The sequence below is a fragment of the Molothrus aeneus genome, chromosome 4, assembly GCF_037042795.1.
Source record: "Molothrus aeneus isolate 106 chromosome 4, BPBGC_Maene_1.0, whole genome shotgun sequence".
NCBI classification, from domain to species: Eukaryota; Metazoa; Chordata; class Aves; order Passeriformes; family Icteridae; genus Molothrus; species Molothrus aeneus.
Genome location: NC_089649.1, coordinates 29,065,918 through 29,083,593, shown reverse-complemented (window position 1 = coordinate 29,083,593; position 17,676 = coordinate 29,065,918). Strand labels below are relative to the sequence as shown.

Genomic DNA, 17,676 nt, shown 5'->3' with positions numbered 1-17,676 from the left:
ACTCACCTTGGGGAAAAAAAATAGAAAAGAAGACAATATCTGCAGTTAAAGTACAAAAAAGGCAACAGTCCTGGTGCTTTTCCTCAGCAGGAAAGCATGGCATGGTTGCCTGCATCTACTGCTCTCTCCTCTTTTCTCACAATCCTCCATAGATGACCCCAGCTTGGCTTTCCCCTCACCAAAACCAGCAGAGGACATGCTCTCGTCCCCTTGAGCAGGGAGAATGTGCTGGACACAGCAACATGCACAACCTCTCCCACTATTGCAGGAGAGATCCACTGCAATCACCCCAAAATGGGCATGCAGAGATCATGCCTGCAAGCATGGCCAGATAGACATCTCAGGTAAGAGACCAGGCTTCTGGAGAGGATCTCTGTCTAAAACCTGGACCCTGCCAGGAGGCTGCTCTTAGGTGTTAATGTGACAGAGTGCTGGTTTTTAAAGTCACTGAAGTGCCTGAACATGAATGGAATGGAATGGAATATGAAGCTGCTGCTGGCTTGCAAATGGTCATTGATGCCATGTGCTGGTAGGAGCAGCAGCCATCCATACCAGGCATTTGCAGTGCATTGAATACCCATTAGACCAATTAGGGTCCACAAAATATTAGTTATAAAGCTCCTGCACCCTTCCTAAGGTTAGGCTCTTATTCATTTTAGGAAAAAAAAGACTTGCCGCAAGGTATATACATCTTTAAATTAGCAACTGGCCGTGAACTGTGCTTTTGACAAGGCACTGAAAAATGCCTGGCATCTGTAATTCCAGCAAGATGTCTTCTGGGATAACCCTAACATATTATGCTCACATAATGTTAACATATTAACCCATGCTCCCTCTCAAAGGAAAAGGCACTGTAATTGCAACCATTGCTCTCAGAAAGCAAGCTGCATCTCCATTTTCACCCAGACTCTCAGTATCTCCTTTATGCAGCAGCAGTGCCATAAAATGCAAAATGATGCAACATTCAAATGTTTTCAGAGCTACTGACGTAACATAATTTTACTTGGGTAAAATGATTTTTTCTTATGAGCTCCTTTCTACTCAGGTCTTGGTATCACTCCTAAAGTTGTCCCTGTATCCATAAACAGTTCCATAAGGTGACAGGGCTATCAAGTTTGATAGTGCACAGATATATTTGTATTATATTATATTATTATTATATGCTATTGTATTTATTATATATGTTATTTATAATATATATAATTTATTATTTATTTTATGTTATTTGAACATAAACTTTAAAGTTGCAAAGAGCAAAAATAAAAAAACCCAATTTATCAACTGTAATAAAAGCGCACAACAAACAGATTTACAAAACAGCAAGTAAGACTGTTCTCTGCCTTTTTTTCCCTTAACCGTCTTTAGTTTAAACAGTTCCATTTTGTATTTTATGACACTTTTACCCAAGCCTACCTTTTCATGAGATTTTTACCAAAGCCTAAAATCATATGGTGCCTCTCCATCAGTTTTCCTGTATGTTGGACTCCAGTGTGTGGGGTCAGTCCTGCTCTGGGTGCAGTCTCTGCCTTGGCCATGGGTACTGTAATGCTGTCTGTGAGGAGCTGGGAGCCAGGGCAGAGCTGGAGCTGGCACCCTGGGCTCTGCTGCAGGACACATTGTGGGGACATTCAGGTCTCCAGCCCTGAAGGTGCTCCCCACCTGGAGCACCTCCTCACCTGGAGTCTGGAGAGGCTCCTCCTCTCTACATCTTTAATTACTGGGTAATCTTGGAGCACAGACTTGCCAGCCAGGTCTGATTCCTCTTGGAAAGAGGCTGAACCACCAGCAGGCCACTTGGCTCAAGGCACCACATGGCCCACAAGAGGAGCTGCCTGTCTCCAACCCTGCCCCTCACCCTGGCCTTTGGCAGCAACAGCTGCTCTCCCCCACCTCCTCACATGTACTGACACCCACATTTTCTAATTTAAAGATAATTTCTAGGTGTTTGGGTTTATTTCTTGGGGTTGGGCTGGACAGGAAAAACTTGCAAAACATCTATTCAGAGAGCATGACACTGCTCTAAAGTGGGATGTTCTAAAGAGACTTTGGCTGTGTGTAAGAGGACACGAAAAACGTGTTGAAGGCTTCAAGCACACATGCACATTAAAGAGCGGATTGACAAAGTTCCTAAAAAGTTTTCCTTGTAGGACTCCAAGTGGAAACACATAATCTTCATATCATTTTCCACATTATTGAAACTGTGAAAACCAAACCACGTGCAATAACACAGCTGTTCTAGCTAGAGGCATATAGTCTCCCACCATCATCTCAAACTATACATGCTCCAGCTCCTGGTTATGCACACAGCAATCAAGGGCTAGGAAAAAAATTAGTAAGCATCAAGGGAAACTTCCTGTACTTATTTCCGTGTCCCTGTTTAAGTTCAGAAACCAGAAAAAAAAAATCCTCCTGCACTTAGCCCTAGAGAAGTAGCTGAATTTCCTAGAGCAAACAAAGATGAGAAAGTGGACGATTTTAGAAATTATAACTATGTTTAGTCCCAAAAGTCACATTGTGAAGAGTATGAAGATTTTTTTTTTTCTATTTTTTTTACTAGGGGCAGAGTTAAGATACTTATAAAGCTGAATTATTAAATTAATATCTCTGGGATCCCATACATAATTATATTCCTTTGGGACATGGCTGGGCCTATCCTACTTGGCAGGAAACTCCACAAGGCTTGGGAGGGCATGGCTGTTGCACCTCTTGCTGTGCCTAGGTGGAGACGTGTTCCTAATCCAGGTCTGGGGAATGAACCCTGACAGCAACACAACTACTGTGATCTTTAGCTATAGAAGCCCTGTCCCACCCAAACTGTGGAGAAAATGGGGCAAGAACAACCCTTCCTTTTGCACAATCTGTCTTCAAGCCATTTTCCCCTAGGAACCTGGGTAATTTCAAATTCCTTTTCTCACCACTGTTCTGTGTTTCCTGTCTGAATAGATTGCAGCCAACACAGGGCTAGCTGGCATGTTCTGGAAATGTGCTGACTGTGGACATTAGAAACATATTGAATAAACATGCCCTAGGTGCCTCAAAATCCACAAAGTAAACTCATCACTATGCTGATATCCAGTATCTGAAGTGTTTTCCAGCATAACAATTGTTTCCAATAAACATTCCAAGACAATCTGTACCACATTCAGAAGGGAAGAATCAGGTTAATTTCAGAAGATGATGTTAGTGTGCATCCTGTGTTTGAACAGAGTGGAAAGATTTCTGTAGCTGCTTTAGAGGGTTTCACAGAATCCCATGGGGTCATACCTGAGGATAACAGGGATTAGATGTCTTGGGCACTCCAAAATCATCAGATGCAGTCACCTTAAAAGGAATAAATCAATGGCCATCTCTCTGTTGTGTAGGAAACCTGTGCTCTGCAGATGCCCACTGTGCTCCATCCCAACCTGCCCCTCATCCCAATCATGTTAACAATGGCTTTGCGATATTTCTGGGGGTTTTTTTCTTTCATTTGGGTGAAATCACTGTCTTTGTGACTGACCATCTTTGCTTGGATGGTTCACAGCTATCTGTAATCTATTCAGGCTATTAGAAGGTGAAATAGTTAAAGGAAAAAAATTAAATCTTCAATTACTTCCTGCCACGTTCTGTCAAGTAACTGGAGTTATTTAATTACGCTTTTGCAGCAATCATATCTATGTATTAGTCACATGCCTATCTAAGCCAAATTCTCCTTTATTTAGTATATCTTAAAGTACAAAATTAGAGCTACCTGAAAATAAAAATTAAGCCTTTGAAACAGTTTTAAACAATTGCTGCATAATAACTCAAAAACCTGGAAGAACCATCATGATGCTGGGACCTGACCACTTGCAGGACACGTGATATGAGCTCACCTAGCAATCCCACAATTTCTGCCCAAACAGAACACACAGTCTCCAAAAGCACTACCATAAAAGCAAGCACCTGCTTGTCTGAGAGACCTGGTGGCTGCACTGTAAAGGATTCACTGGGTTTTGAAGTCTGCTGGTAAATATGGCATTCTGGAATAACCCTAGTGTGACACAACACAAGGAATAATTGCACATGCATTGATCATTATTGACCCTCCCCATTTTGACAGCCGTAGTTCTTCTGGTTTTCACGACCTAAATTTAAAACAATAGGGGTTTGGTGTTTGTTTCCTGTGAGATGGTGCAGTTATTCAAGAAAGACTTGAAGAGATTGTTTTTTTTAATTGAATCCCACTTTGTTTTTTAGCTGACAGCTGTGAGGGGATGAGTAGAGAGCCAAACTGTCCTTTGGGGGTGCTCTGTGGCCAGCAGGGCTGAGCTGCAGGCACCAGAGCACTGCTACTATCTACAGGTCTGCTCTGCACAGCACTCGTCCTGCACACAGAACCACTCCTCCAACAGGGATGCCCATGCTTGGGAACAGGACCAAAACACAGACACTGAAGTGTTCTGGCTTTGGGGAAGTGCAAGCTGGCAATCTGCAGCCTCTCTGTCCAGTGGCTAACCTGTGCCAAAAACCCCAAATCAAGAGGACTTCATTAAAGGGGAAGGCCGTCTCTGTTGCATGAGAGTATAATTTCTGCCTTTTTTAAAATTTATTTTTAGATTTTTTTTTCTACAAATGAAGAGGAAACATTGCACTGTCAGGTGCAGAGTAAGAGGAAGTGTCTGCTCCCAGATGGGAACCCCCTCCCACCGCAGCACAGTGGTGCACAAAACACAGTGATGGACACAAGGGCTGGAAACCACCTTTGAGCCTGCATTGCTGAACTTCTAAGACCATTTGTGATACAAGTAGAATTTAGTAAAATCTAGTTGTGGCTCTTTGTTGCTTGGAATTTAATTAATTTTTCCTTCTGTGCCTTTTCCTCTGTAACCAAGAAATTTTCATAGGTGCTTTTCTGCCTCTATCAGTAGAACAGACAAGACAACCCAGAATGGGTTCATCACTGTTAAATCAAACACAGAACAGGAGAACAATAATAAATAAATCTATCCAGCAAATACAAGCAAACCATGGAGACATCAAAGCACCTATTTAACAAATGTTGTGGATTTCAGAGTCAGGTTACCAAAAAGAGTATCAGATCACAAGCTTTCAACAAGCAATAGAGGAAGGGGAAAACTCAGAAAAGGGAAAAAAGTACTTTTCCCCACTAAAAAATTACATTTTCCCAGTAAGTAACAAACCCCCAGCTTATTTGCAAAATCTTTATCTACAACTGAATGTCTGCCTCTCGTCATGAACAGGTAAGTACAGAAGCAGAGCACCTTGCAGCCACAATTAGAAACTCAAACAAAGGACAGTCTGATCTGACACAGGGAACCTCTCTGAAGATTTTCCCATTTAGGAGGCTAGAAAAGCTCTTTCAAAACTGATTCCCCAAGACCAGCAGGATCTGCAGGCTAAAAAATCCAAATGTTCCAAATGACTCTCAACTCCACACTGAGCATGCAGTTCATATGACCATTTTTGGGAAAATAAGTAGATAAGTAGCTGTTCCATCCTCTCTAAATACCAGCTTTTCTGGAACCAGGTGATTTTTAGTCCTGGATACGTGGTGAAAACTTCACTATGACTGCAAAGGAGCATTCTGTCTTTTTTTTTTTTTTTTTGTGGAGTCCTGTCCTTTTGTCAAAAAAGACCAGTAAGTAATCTGCCACACCTATTATAATTACTGTCCATGAAGTATTAGGGAATACCAATAACCTCTAGTATTGCAGGAGATTGTTTAAGCATTAGAAAGAACAGATACCAAATAATGCTCAGAAATTTCTCGTCCACAAAGCTCAGTCCTTTTGATATTTCCAAAGAGGGAATGAAGTGGTAAATTTCTAACAGTTTATGTTCCTATTCCTGTTTCAGAAAGACAGCGTGACCTCTTCAAAGCCTGCACAGAGGATCCCCTCGGAAATCGGCGGGTCCGGGTGCCGGGGCAGACCCTGGGCAAGCAGCACCCCCCTTCCCAGGCAATCCAGCGGCAGGGCCATGGAAAGCTGTAAGCCACAGCCCCCCCCGGGCTCTGGGGGCTGGCTGGGGACAGAACTGGGCACCTGACACTTAGAGAATAATCCACAAATTTCACCTCCACAGATTTGCTCGCTGAGCACTTCGGCGGACATAGAAGAGGAGAGGGGCATTCATGGATTGATTGCAAGACTAAAACGAGCGGACAACGAAACGCTTTGGAATACGAACTTCTGGGAGGGACTGGTTAAAGCAACGGGAGGTATGAATTATTCTGGCGATAAACCGAGGTGTGTTAGCAGCATGGGAGCCACGCCGGGCACCGCTGGGAGCCGGGGGGCTCCGGCAGCTCCTGCCGAGGGCCGGGGTCTCAGCGTGGGGCCGGGGCGGGATGGGATGGGATGGGCCGGGCCCCGCCCGGGGAGGTGCCGGCCCTGACTTCCTCAGCCCCGCGGAGCAGCGGCGGAGCATGGCCCAGCGCCGGGAGCCGCGTCCCGCCGCGCCGCTGGAGCGGGAGCTGCTGGCGCTCGGGTAAGGGCGCCGCGGGGACAGCCCGGGGCAGCCGAGGGGCTGGCGGGGTGGGAGCGGCTGGCTCCGGCTGCTGGGTGTCGTGGTGAGTGAGGGATGGGGCGGGGACGGCGCGTCTGTCTGAGCGAGGCCGCCCAGGCGCTCCGGTGCTGTGCCCAGCGCCTCGTCCCGGTGATGGATGGGGGTGAGGGGCTGGCACAGGGGACCGGGAGAAATAAAGCATAGTTAGAAAACCGAGAGCGGGGCACACGGTTCGAATGCACTGGGGAGCTGGTGGCAGGGGTGCACCTTCCCGTCGGAGAACCTCTGTGGCCTCAAAGCCATCGCCATGGGATAGAGCCCAGGGTGTGCCGTGCCACTTCCCTGAGTTCCCAGGGAGCACCAAACCCGCACCTTCCCTCAGATCCCTGCCCTCTCTGTGCTATCCCTTCCGCTGCTTCTTTGTAGCTGGGCCTGGGCTCTGGTCTGCAGAGCTGCTGTCCTTGCTGGGCCCCGGGAGGCAGCAGGATTCCCAAAGATGCCTGGAGCATCAGGAGGGACAGCAGCGGACAATTCACAGCCATTGCGAGGAGAAAGGAGAACATCATGCTCACCGAAAAGCAAAAGCCCGGGGTCAAAAAGGAAGGCTGAAGGTTGCAACAGACCTTGTTCCCTGTCTTATGTGGCTCGCCCATTTCTTCTGCCAGTTAGTTTTGGTTTTTGCAGGAGGAAGGCTTGGGTCCCTTTGTCACCGGCAGCAGTGCCGTGGGCAAGGAGAAACATGGGCTGGAGGAGCAGCATGGGTGGGCACAGGCAGGGTGGGATCAGTGGCAGCAATGCAGAGGGGAGGCAAAGCAGAAGAAAAGGCCAGTGGTCAATCTGACAAAGCAAAAAGGCTCTGGTATCAGCTCTGCATTCAAAAAGAACTGATGAAAAAAGTACAGGTGTTTTGCTTCCCGAGTATTTGTGGATTCGGACCAATTAATTTCTTATTTTTGTAGTTAATTCACTTAGTAATTCCAAGCTACTTTGTTGCACTCAGATTTGTTCACTATCTCCACACTGGTGCTACTTTCCCATATTTAAAAAAACCTTTCAATGAAATGCCTGGTAACTGAAGCACCTAACAGGTACGAAATTCATTGAAGTCACTTTGCCGTGGTACCCGGAGTAGCCATTTTATACTTTTTCTTTACATCTGTAAGATTATGCTCATCCTAAAACAGAGTCTACAGGGAAGAAGGAAAGAAAAATTAGTTGCAGCTGTTGTAGGAAGCATGACTCCCAATTACCAGACTTTTACTGACTTCCACAATGTGGTCTGAGTTAATATATGCCAGAAACATGTGCCTATTAGCAGCAAGGAGTTCATTCTCATAGACAGTCTCGTAGAAATAGAGCTTGATGTGGTACCTAATGTGGTATACATAAGAAGGAAAGAGTACAAATTAGAAGGCTACAAATATGCATTTTTAAAGCTGTATCTTCTTTATTTTACTTCCACTTCAATGGAAAACCTAAACTTTTCACCCTTCCACAGAACACTCAGCATCTCCTTCAGGGAAGTGTGTTGAGTTAAATGCATTAAAGTTGAATAAGCAATGCCAGGTAAAGAATCCCTTCAAATTATTAAACAAGGCCCTTTCTTTTCTGCTAGTATTGAAGCCACTTTTCTTCCCCTTTTTTTTTTTTTTGCCTAAAGATGCAAAAAGAAGCCCTCATGCAGCAGACATTCTTGTAGCATAATCGGAAAGATCTCTTAATGTAAATACTTTTTCAGGCGTGACAAGTAGGTGTATCATTCTCCAGACCATACAATGAAATTTTCAGTCATCACAAGGGTTTTCCATCCTAAACTTAGCCCCCTTCTCACAGTGCAGAGCTCCCCTGACAGCTGATGCAGTGTCCAGCACAACTGAGACCCAGTTCTGGTGAGGAGTGTGTGTCCAACAGAGACAATGGTCATTCAAATGAGAAGCAGCTTCAACACGGACATATCTTTGGGGGGGAATTTGAAGCAGTTTATTTTAAAGCTTCTGCTTTCTGGTACAAAAATCAAAGAAGTTGGATAAGGTTTAAAGAAGTGTGAAATGGGAAGGACTTTACTCTTAAGAGAAGAGGCTGAGTACCAGGATATGCTCGTAGTTTACCAGGCTAGCTGCTCAACAGAAGGGAAACTTGTTGGGAAAATTCAGATTACAGTCAACTTCGTCGTATTGATGTGTATATAGGTGGACCTAATGCTTAATGAAGAGGAAGATCAAAAGCAGAACACGTTGTTAAAAACTTGTTGCCTCACCTATTAGCTTTGTCCCTAAATCTACCAAAATGTTTAAAGGGAAACACTGAAGTTTGCCAAAAGAGACATAAGCACCTTGGCTTAAAAGGAAAAGGAAACTGACCATGGGACTCTCCTCTGAAGGCCTCTTTGGTTATTGCTGGAGTCAATCCCTTTTCCAGTTGCCTTTGCTGCTGTTAGAGCTGAAGCACAGCCAGGAACAGCAGCTGGAGCTCCGTGGCTGAGCACGTACCGCGGGGAATTCCGCTGAGCAGTCATTTGCGCAAGAGGTGAGAATGTGGAGTAGCCCGTCATCCCGGTAACTACAGGCAGCTCTGGCAACACAGTTCCCATCCCAATACAGCTTAGTCTGGGTGACACTTTGTTTATCAAAAGTGAAAGCCACAGGGCGAGAGAAAACAAATTTTTGTAGCCTTTTTTCCTTCTACAGTCCAAACTTAATCTTTGTCACCCCTTGCAGCAGAACTTTTATGGCCTTTCAGGTCTGACAATACCATGACAGATGATATTTTTGAGGCTGGACAATACATTCCATGCTTAGTTTTAGCAACAGAAGATAAATTAAGCCACAGGCCTAGATCAGGTGATAATAAAATTGTGAAACTGAGGAACATGTTAGACTGGAACAGGGTAAATGGTCATAAGAATTATTTAATCTCTATTTTCTAATTTAAGGAAGATAAAAATTAAAGTGACTAGAAAGTGGGCCAAATAATGGGTGAAAATCAGAATGAAGGCAGTTGAAAGAAGGGGGAGAGAAAATGGAAGTAGAAAGCAGAAGATGAACTAGTGAAAGTCTACAGTTAGAAGACAAACCTTAAGACTGGATACAATGATGTTATTTCCTCTTATTTCTATTTTTAAATTATTTTCCCCCATATAATGGCCTCCTTGTATTCCAGCAAAGTACTTTACACAGTTTTGTGAATTTCAGTGTAACACATTGAAAGGATGTCTAGTAAATACCGATTTGGTTGCCTGACATCTGTAACTTCTGTCTTAGCATTCTTGCCCTTTTGGAGATTCTCTAGAGCTCTGTCAACTCATGCACCACTAAAAACATGGCCAAAACTTCACTTTTAGTGATGTGAGGTACAGAGAACCCTTTTGCAATTTTCAGATGATGGGCAATGCTTCTAGGGTGTGATATTAGGAAAAAAAAAAAATCCCTAAACTTGACAGATAAGATCTGGAAGCTGCTGAAATACAGAGTGCCAAAAATAGAGAACTAGTGAGTCAGTTTTACAGTCATTTTTGGAGCACAGGCGTGTGAAGAGCATTGCTTCCAGCCAGAGGAGACAAGTCAGTGCTTTCCCATGCACTCCATCGAGCAGTGCTGGGGACTACTGCTTTAACTAAGAGTGGGAATACATCTTTGAGGCTAGAATATAGTTTCGAAGTGTGAGCAAATTCAACTCCTTGTGGTAGAGGACATATTTAATTAAAAAAAACCCAAAACAACAAAACATAAAACTTGCCAACATCTACCACCACAGAAAAACCCCCACAAACAACAAAAAATCCAGTCAAGCAACTGAGGGTAAATAACTGCTGTGAGCACTACGGAGTGAAGTCCTACTGGGAGCACATCAGCCTACTGGCTGATCTTCCCAGTAATCTGGGTCGTTGTTACCTTCCAGAGGTGGACAAAGGATAAATTAGACTTGCTGTGTTCCTGTTTGGCTCCTGCAGCTCAGAGAGCCAAAGTGCTTTCGCCCACCACATGGCACCAGCACTATTGCCCCTGCTGCTGCTGCAGGGGAGGGAGCTTCTGCAAGAGAGCACAGCTCACCCAGCTGACACCAAGAATCTCCTTCTTGCTTCACAGAATGAACTTTGAATTGCTTGACTTTTCCACAAAAGCAAGCCAAACATGCACAGAGTTTCTAATTCTATCCAGGCTACACCTGCCTGAGAACATTTGATAATGACACAAAAACCAAGTGTGACCTCTGCCTACTGCATTTATCTGATAGCTGGGCATACTGCAGAGTTATCACTCCAAACACTTGCACCAAATAGCAGCCAGAACTTCCAGCTGTGCTCTCTTTTGGTGCTACTATTTTTCATTTTTGTGAGGAAGAAAAGCAAGTGCTTCTCCTGTATGTTACACAATTTGCACATTAAAATGGCTCAGAAGAGAATGATGCAAGTCAGCATTCACCCTTTCATGGATGAGTGTTTGTGTTCCTTGTGTATTCTGTTATTGTTAAAAAGTTTATCCACCTAATGCCAGCTACAAGTTTATTCAGCAGCCCCTATTTACACAGGCAGATTTTTTTTTTTTTTTTTTTGCAAAATATCCAGGTGCTTGCTTTGAAAACAGCATTATCAGAAATGACAGATGCCATACCTGAGGGCACTTGTCTGCAGGGGACACAGAAATGAAGTTTCATTAACATTTTTCATTGGAACAGCTTGGGTTGTTAAAGAATGAATGAACATTTTGAGGATGATGTTCTAACCTGAACAAAGAGTTTCCCACCCCAGACTTTGCTGTAACATATTCCTGATCTTCACTGTGGTGTAGGTAGCTCTAGTTGCTGCATTAACTACAGAGAGATGTTCCTAAAAAGAGATTTTAGCATGAGTGGATCCTGTTCTGGAGCTGTGATGATTGGAACAGCTGCAGAGGCACAGCTGGCCAGCACAGTCAGGGCTTGTACTCCAGCAGCCACCAGCTTATTCCATGGGGAACCCCATGGGCCTGGAGGGACAGATCTTCAGGGCAAGGCTGAGTGCTCTGATCAGTTTGGGCATTCTGGGGCACTGGGTGTTTCATTTCCTTCTCCTTCCTGTAAAAGCTGTCAGTGAAGTCCTTCCTCTATGCCATCACCAATGCAGTGTGGCATAAACAATAGGCTGATATCTGGAAATGGTTTCTTTTTCAAAGGGTAGCAAAAGTGGTCTCACTGGCTGTGCTTGCCCACCCTAAGACATGCCTTCACTGGCCATTCCAAAGAGCAGGAAGGATGGCATGGCCATTCAACCACACACAGTGACAACACCAGCATGCTTACATGGATGGGATAAAGAGATTTAATGCCATTTAGGATGAAGTTAAAGTAACAAGAATGGATAAATGACAGCAGCTATAAACTCTGAGCCTGAGATTGCTAGTCAAATTGTAGAAAGGGAACCCCAAAAAGTTGACCACACTTTTTTTTTTTTTAATAGAAGAAATGAAATTATTAGAAAAGAGAAACCTCCAGAAATATGTATACATATCAGAAGGGTGTACAAGGCCAAGGGCAGCCAGAAGTGGGTTTGAAGCAAGGAAAGAATTTCATCTATCTTTCTTCTTGTGTTTCTCAGAGAAATCTCAATTAAGAACCTCAGGCAATTTTTACACTACTGATAGTTTTCAGTCTGAAGAGTGTCAAAGTACAGAGCAGATTTCTGGACTTGTTTTGTAGTGAATACAAGACTCTATAAAGGTGACTCTTGGAGGGACCTTCAGAAACATCCCAATTATCCAACATTATCCAGCATGTTCAAAACCAAAGATTTAAGACAATTTACCTTATGAAGGACTTTCTAGGGGCTTCAAAGAGATGGGTGTTTGTAAAGCATTTTAATTTCCTTTCTGTCTCGTTTTAAGACAGCACGAAGGTAGATACAGTATTGTGTTTCCTGCCCCAGTGTAACTCAGAAGACAACTTAAACTTCACCTGACGGTGGACTGCCTTTTACAGTTTTGCCAAATGAGGCATAAATCCCATCTTGATTTGCTTACTAATTTCAAAGAACTGCTTAAAAGTCTTTTTTCTGGGACAGATAAATAGAAGGATTCTCCCTGTGAAAAATACTTACATTTACCTGAAGTATACCTAGTAGTGTCTAATCACAGGACTGTTGGGGATTAGTTTTAGTCCTGGTGATTTCTACTTGTACTGTCAGCTCAGGCTTGATTGTGAGAGTAGACTGCATAGGTGTGCAATTGTTTACCTTCCTGGTGGTCTGTCATGCAAATTCTAAATTTTCTTCAGCATTTTAATATTTTACCTGTGTTTATGCAATTGGAACAAAGTTTGTGTGACCATTTTCACAGTGGAATATCAAAGTAACCCGATCAAACCATCTGTCACAGTCAGGAAGAGAAAAATCCCAAAACTACATGTAGCAGTCCATTTGACACCAAGATCTGCATTACTGTCTCCCATCCACTTCTATTTTTTGAGCTGAAGAAGAGGAACATAGTAACATTTGAGGGATTTTTGTCTGAGACAGCATATTTAGGCAAGAAACTAGTACAGCCTTGTCATCAAAGCTTTAAAAGTGTGCTTTCAAACAACATTATTTTCCCAATTAAGGGGTTTATTGTTGGTTTCTGGTTGGTTTATGTATTTTTTTTTGCATAGTAGTAACATTTCATTAGTCACTGGTCTTTTATGTGTAAAGAGAGTGTGAATTTAAACACAGCATTTTTTAAACTTAAGTGACTTCTCTTTCAAAAGTTTAGTAAAGGGGTGTTTTTTGGAGATCCGGTAACAGCACAGTTATGAGCAGCATCAAACTAAATCTGCCTCCTTCCTGACAATGACCACTCACAGATTTTCTCAACATCTGCTTCTTTTGCACAGAAGTTAGCCAAACAGTGTGAGGAAATCCCACCCCAAACACAGTGCTGCATTCTCAGCTGCAGGTCTGGCCACGCTGGTACCATCCTGCCCACACCAGGAATGATCTGACCTTTGCCTGTTCCTTACTTGGGCAGTTAATCCCAAAGTGGATTTTGGCTAACAGGTGTTCCAGAGGATGACACTTTGACTCTTTAAATATTCATTATTTTATTCTACTGTGTAGATGGACCACAGTCTAGAGCCAAAGCAGCAATGCCCTGCCTGTATTGAGTTTCACATGGATCTTCTCTTCCTCTGGGTTAACAGCCTGGAGTCTCTCATAAAGCAATTCATCAGCCAGCTGGCCTTTCAAATAGGCAGCCGTCCAAATCCAGAGTTAAAGCTTTGTGTGAGGTGCCAAGTTTGGTGGAAATTTGGGATGAACAGCTAAGGAGAAAGAGGATACAGTTACACCTGGCTTCATTTCTAAGACTGCCACATTACAAGCTGTGGAAAGTGCTGCCATGGCACTTCTGCTTTCAGTGGAACTGTGTTTCTTTGGCTGAAGCAGTGACAGGCTTTGCCCCCAATGCTGCAGGCATTTAAAAGGGAAAGGTGACTTGGCACCACTCCACACACAGACAAAGGAAGCTTGCTCCCAGCAGAGCCTTGGGTGTATTATCCCTCCCTCTTTCTGCTCCAGAGGCTCATGTGTGTGTGCATGGCTATGGTTATTATCATGTGCCTTGCAGGATTTCAGCTCCAGCCTTTTACAGCTCCAGCTTTTTGTGTTCAGTCTCAGGCTCATTTCTAGTGAGATCCTTGTCTCTTGTAAAAAATTGAGTGTTTCCATTGTGGAACATTTTGAATGGAAACAAACCTATAAACTACACTTCCTGGACTTCTTTGCAGGTTTTTCTCCCTGTGAAGTCCTTTCAAAACTTTTTATATAAAAATAAAGTTAATTTTCACTGAAGATAAATTGAAACAGTGTTTAGATGTTTTCTTTTGTTGCTCAGCTCACAGGTGGCCAAGAGGCAACAATGGCAAGACATCTTAATTTTCACTGAAATGTTGTCAGTTAATTTTGTTCCCTTTAATTCTAAGCTTAGGCAAGCACGTTTAATTGCAGTTCCTGGCAGAGAAGACACGTTGAAGGAAATACAGAATTTATGAGGAGATTAAGCACTGCCTGTTTGCCCAGAAGAGGATGTGTACCAAAGACCATACATATGTCAGGAAGTGCAGCTTCTGAAAATAGACAAAGGATTCTCTATACCCCCCAAAGCTGCTTTCACCTTATCAGCACAGACCTGGGTAATTTGTTGCTCATGCAAGCAGAATTGGCAGGGTTTTTAGATCCAGCAAAACACTCAGCTGTTTGTATGCAACTTTGTGTTAAGGAAAAATAGTTTTTTGACTGTGTCAAAAGATGGCCACTGCAAGAGGCACAGATCTGTGTAAACTGTGAGTGCCTGCGAGGAGGGCGGTAACTCAAAATTGTAGAGGAAGGACTGCAACTAACACTGCCTTTTCTAACCCTGCTCCAAAAAGCAGCACCAGAGTGAAGGATGCTCTAACCCCTTGTGTCTCCCCAGGTGGTACCATGACAATCTCACCCGACACGCAGCAGAAGCGCTGCTGCTCTCCAACGGGCAGGATGGGAGCTATCTTTTGAGGAAGAGTAATGAAAGGGAAGACCTGTACTCCCTCTCTGTAAGGTAGGCTATGGACAGAATGAACTAATCTAATGCTGCCCTTACTTCCATGTTTGAATGTCCCATGCATTACAGGTTTTTCTTTTTCCCTAGGGTTAAAACTATTTTGAAATATATTCCTATTGGTGTAATCCCACTGAATGACATTTTGCAAGAGGTAAAAAAAAAATTGATTGGATTTGACAACTGCTCTCATTTTTCCAAATTATGAATTAATCTTATTGGTAGAAAACATAATTCTATAGAATGGCTGTAAATTTTCAGTCTGCATGATAAAAATCTCTATATCAGTCAAAAGAGCTTAAGAAACAGGTGGTGGGAGTAGAAAAGTTTTATGGTGAGGACAGCAGCAAAGATTTAGCAAGTGCTAATCTTACTAGTTTCTGAATCCCTGTACAGGAACCATCACCTCTGAAGGATGATCCAGTGTTTGGCTGTTTTACTCCTCCATTCTGTGCTACGGTTCAGCCTTAGCCAGGTCTGGGTGACTAAATTGAATAGCACCTTGTGAGTGATCAATGCCAGTGCCTTGAAGTCAATTACAGCAATTTAGGACACAACTGGTCAGGATACAACCAGAGCAGAGGAAGCCTGGCCTGGTTACTTCACTATGGAATCACATTTAAAGAGTCTCCCATAAGGAGAAAAGCCACAACATTTTATTGAGGAAACCTAAGGACACATGCATTAGACACACAAGGTACTCCCTGCGCATTGGCTGGTTAGAGGTAACCAGCCCTAAAAATATTTGTAATCTTTGGCAACTGTGTGATAAAAGCAGCCTCTAGACCAAAATTTTAAACTGGTGCATGCAAGCTGATTCCTGCTGCAAACTGAACCTCTGAACAATTCATGACCACAACTCAGCTGAATCACAGTAACTTTCTAAAGTCACTTTGATCTGTAATGCTGCTGGTTATGCCCTTGAGATTGTGGCTTTCTGCATATGCAGTACCAGGAGCTGTTACAATCTGGAAGAGTAGTTGCTTGGGAGCTGAGGAAAGTCTGATTTGCACATACCCTGTTCCCCAGGAAAGGCAACAATGAGGTCTTTGACCCACTTCTGACAGAAGATCTAGGAGCAAGTGTGCCTATGCACACACTGTTGAAATTATTACCACTATAGGCAGCCATTTATACAAAGGGTGCCCTACAGATCTGAAGGTGATGTTACAAAATGAGTATTCAGACTAGCAATGACTGAATTCAGTGCAAGTGTTGCCAAAAAGAATAGTGGCATTTATAAGCAATAGCTTTCCTTAAAAAAAAAAGTAATTTCAAGTGAATCATTGTTTTTCTGGTTAATATTTTTTTTACTTTAAAATGTTAAGCATTATTTGAGGTAACTAGTTCAGCCAATTAAAAATATATATATGTATCTTGAAGGTAGTTTTAAAGGGCATTCAGGAAACAACTTATTGTAATAAACCAAAATTTAAATAGTTCTTTTAGTAGGAAACAGAAGTGCTAATTAATGAAAATAAATTTGCTGCTTCTCTAGATTCTAGCCTTAGAAGACCTACAAAAGTCTGTTTCAGGCCCCTTCCAATCTCTTGTTCAGCTCTTCATGTAGTGAGAATTACTCACTGCATTACCATATGAACTGAATAGCCCAGTCTGAGTTTGGTCTTTTATTCTGTTCTGCTAGTTTCTGCTGTTACATCTGCTTTGAATACTGATTTTGATTTTAAAATGTTTTTCAATTTTTCTACTGGTTAATGTTATGTTTTCTTTCAGTTTTTTGACTAGTATTAAAAGTTAATAGTAGAATGAGTGATTCAGTTTTGTTCTGATACATTTCTGTAGAAAAGATAACTTCAGCAATTCTAGCTGTCCTTTTCCTTCTGTCCTGAAATATCTTCTGTAGCTTTTACTTTATTTTCTGCCTCAGCCTCACAAGGAACTTCGGTCATGATTATAGTTTGGGGTTTTTCAAGGAAAAACTGCTTAGCCATCCCTTGAGGTTTTTATTGACAGCTGTAGGAAGAGAGATCACTTATTCCCTGAAATCCCCTCCCCCAGCTACGTTAGCCAGTTTGAAAGGGAAGTAGGAAGCAGAGTAGAATTTGCTCTCATTGCAACATTGTCTTGAGAAATTAAACAAAAATATGGAAATGCCTGTAATTGCAGCAGAGTCACAGCAGCTCTTCCCTTGCATTGAGCATTTGCACTTGGCTTGTTGTGCCTCAGCTTACTGTAGCACAAAACATGTGGGAGGCCCACAGAGGCCTTCTTTTTCTGTTTTCTACAGTATCATAAATACTGTTCAAAGATAAATCTTTAAATACCAGTTTGAAACCATAATCTTCTTTGGAAGTGGGAATAAACAATGAAAGAGATGCTATAATTAATTTTCTTCACCACACTTTTCCAGTATATTTGCTGTGTAAGTTTTTGCTCAGACAGTTTGTTTTGGGTGCTAGTAACATTAACAAAAGTATCTTTTTCATTGGAGAAATACTTGCAATAAGTGCTTCACTGTCTTTTGAAGTCAAAATAATTGTGTATCCAGGAAGTGAGACCTTGCACACTTCTCTAAATGCCATCAGGTTTCATAAACAAAAGCTATCACTTCCCTTACAGAACAAGGACCCAGGTTCATGTTTGTCAGTGCCCATCCTAGTGGAACCAATCATCCAAATACAGAGAC

General features: G+C 42.7%; 1 protein-coding gene across 2 annotated transcripts in view; it reads left to right on the top strand.

Annotated features, from left to right (window-relative positions):
* DAPP1 (dual adaptor of phosphotyrosine and 3-phosphoinositides 1) overlaps positions 1-17,676 on the top strand; it is a 55,461-nt gene that overhangs the window by 27,891 nt on the left and 9,894 nt on the right. Inside the window, exons 1-2 of one of the 2 annotated variants that reach the window (XM_066548173.1) lie at positions 6,403-6,471; positions 14,907-15,029. In XM_066548173.1, the coding sequence (XP_066404270.1) occupies positions 6,410-6,471; positions 14,907-15,029 (185 nt within the window). In that variant the 5' untranslated portion in view covers positions 6,403-6,409. Of the gene's footprint in view, positions 1-6,402; positions 6,472-14,906; positions 15,030-17,676 lie in introns of those variants that run through there. The other variant, XM_066548172.1, reaches the window with a different exon arrangement.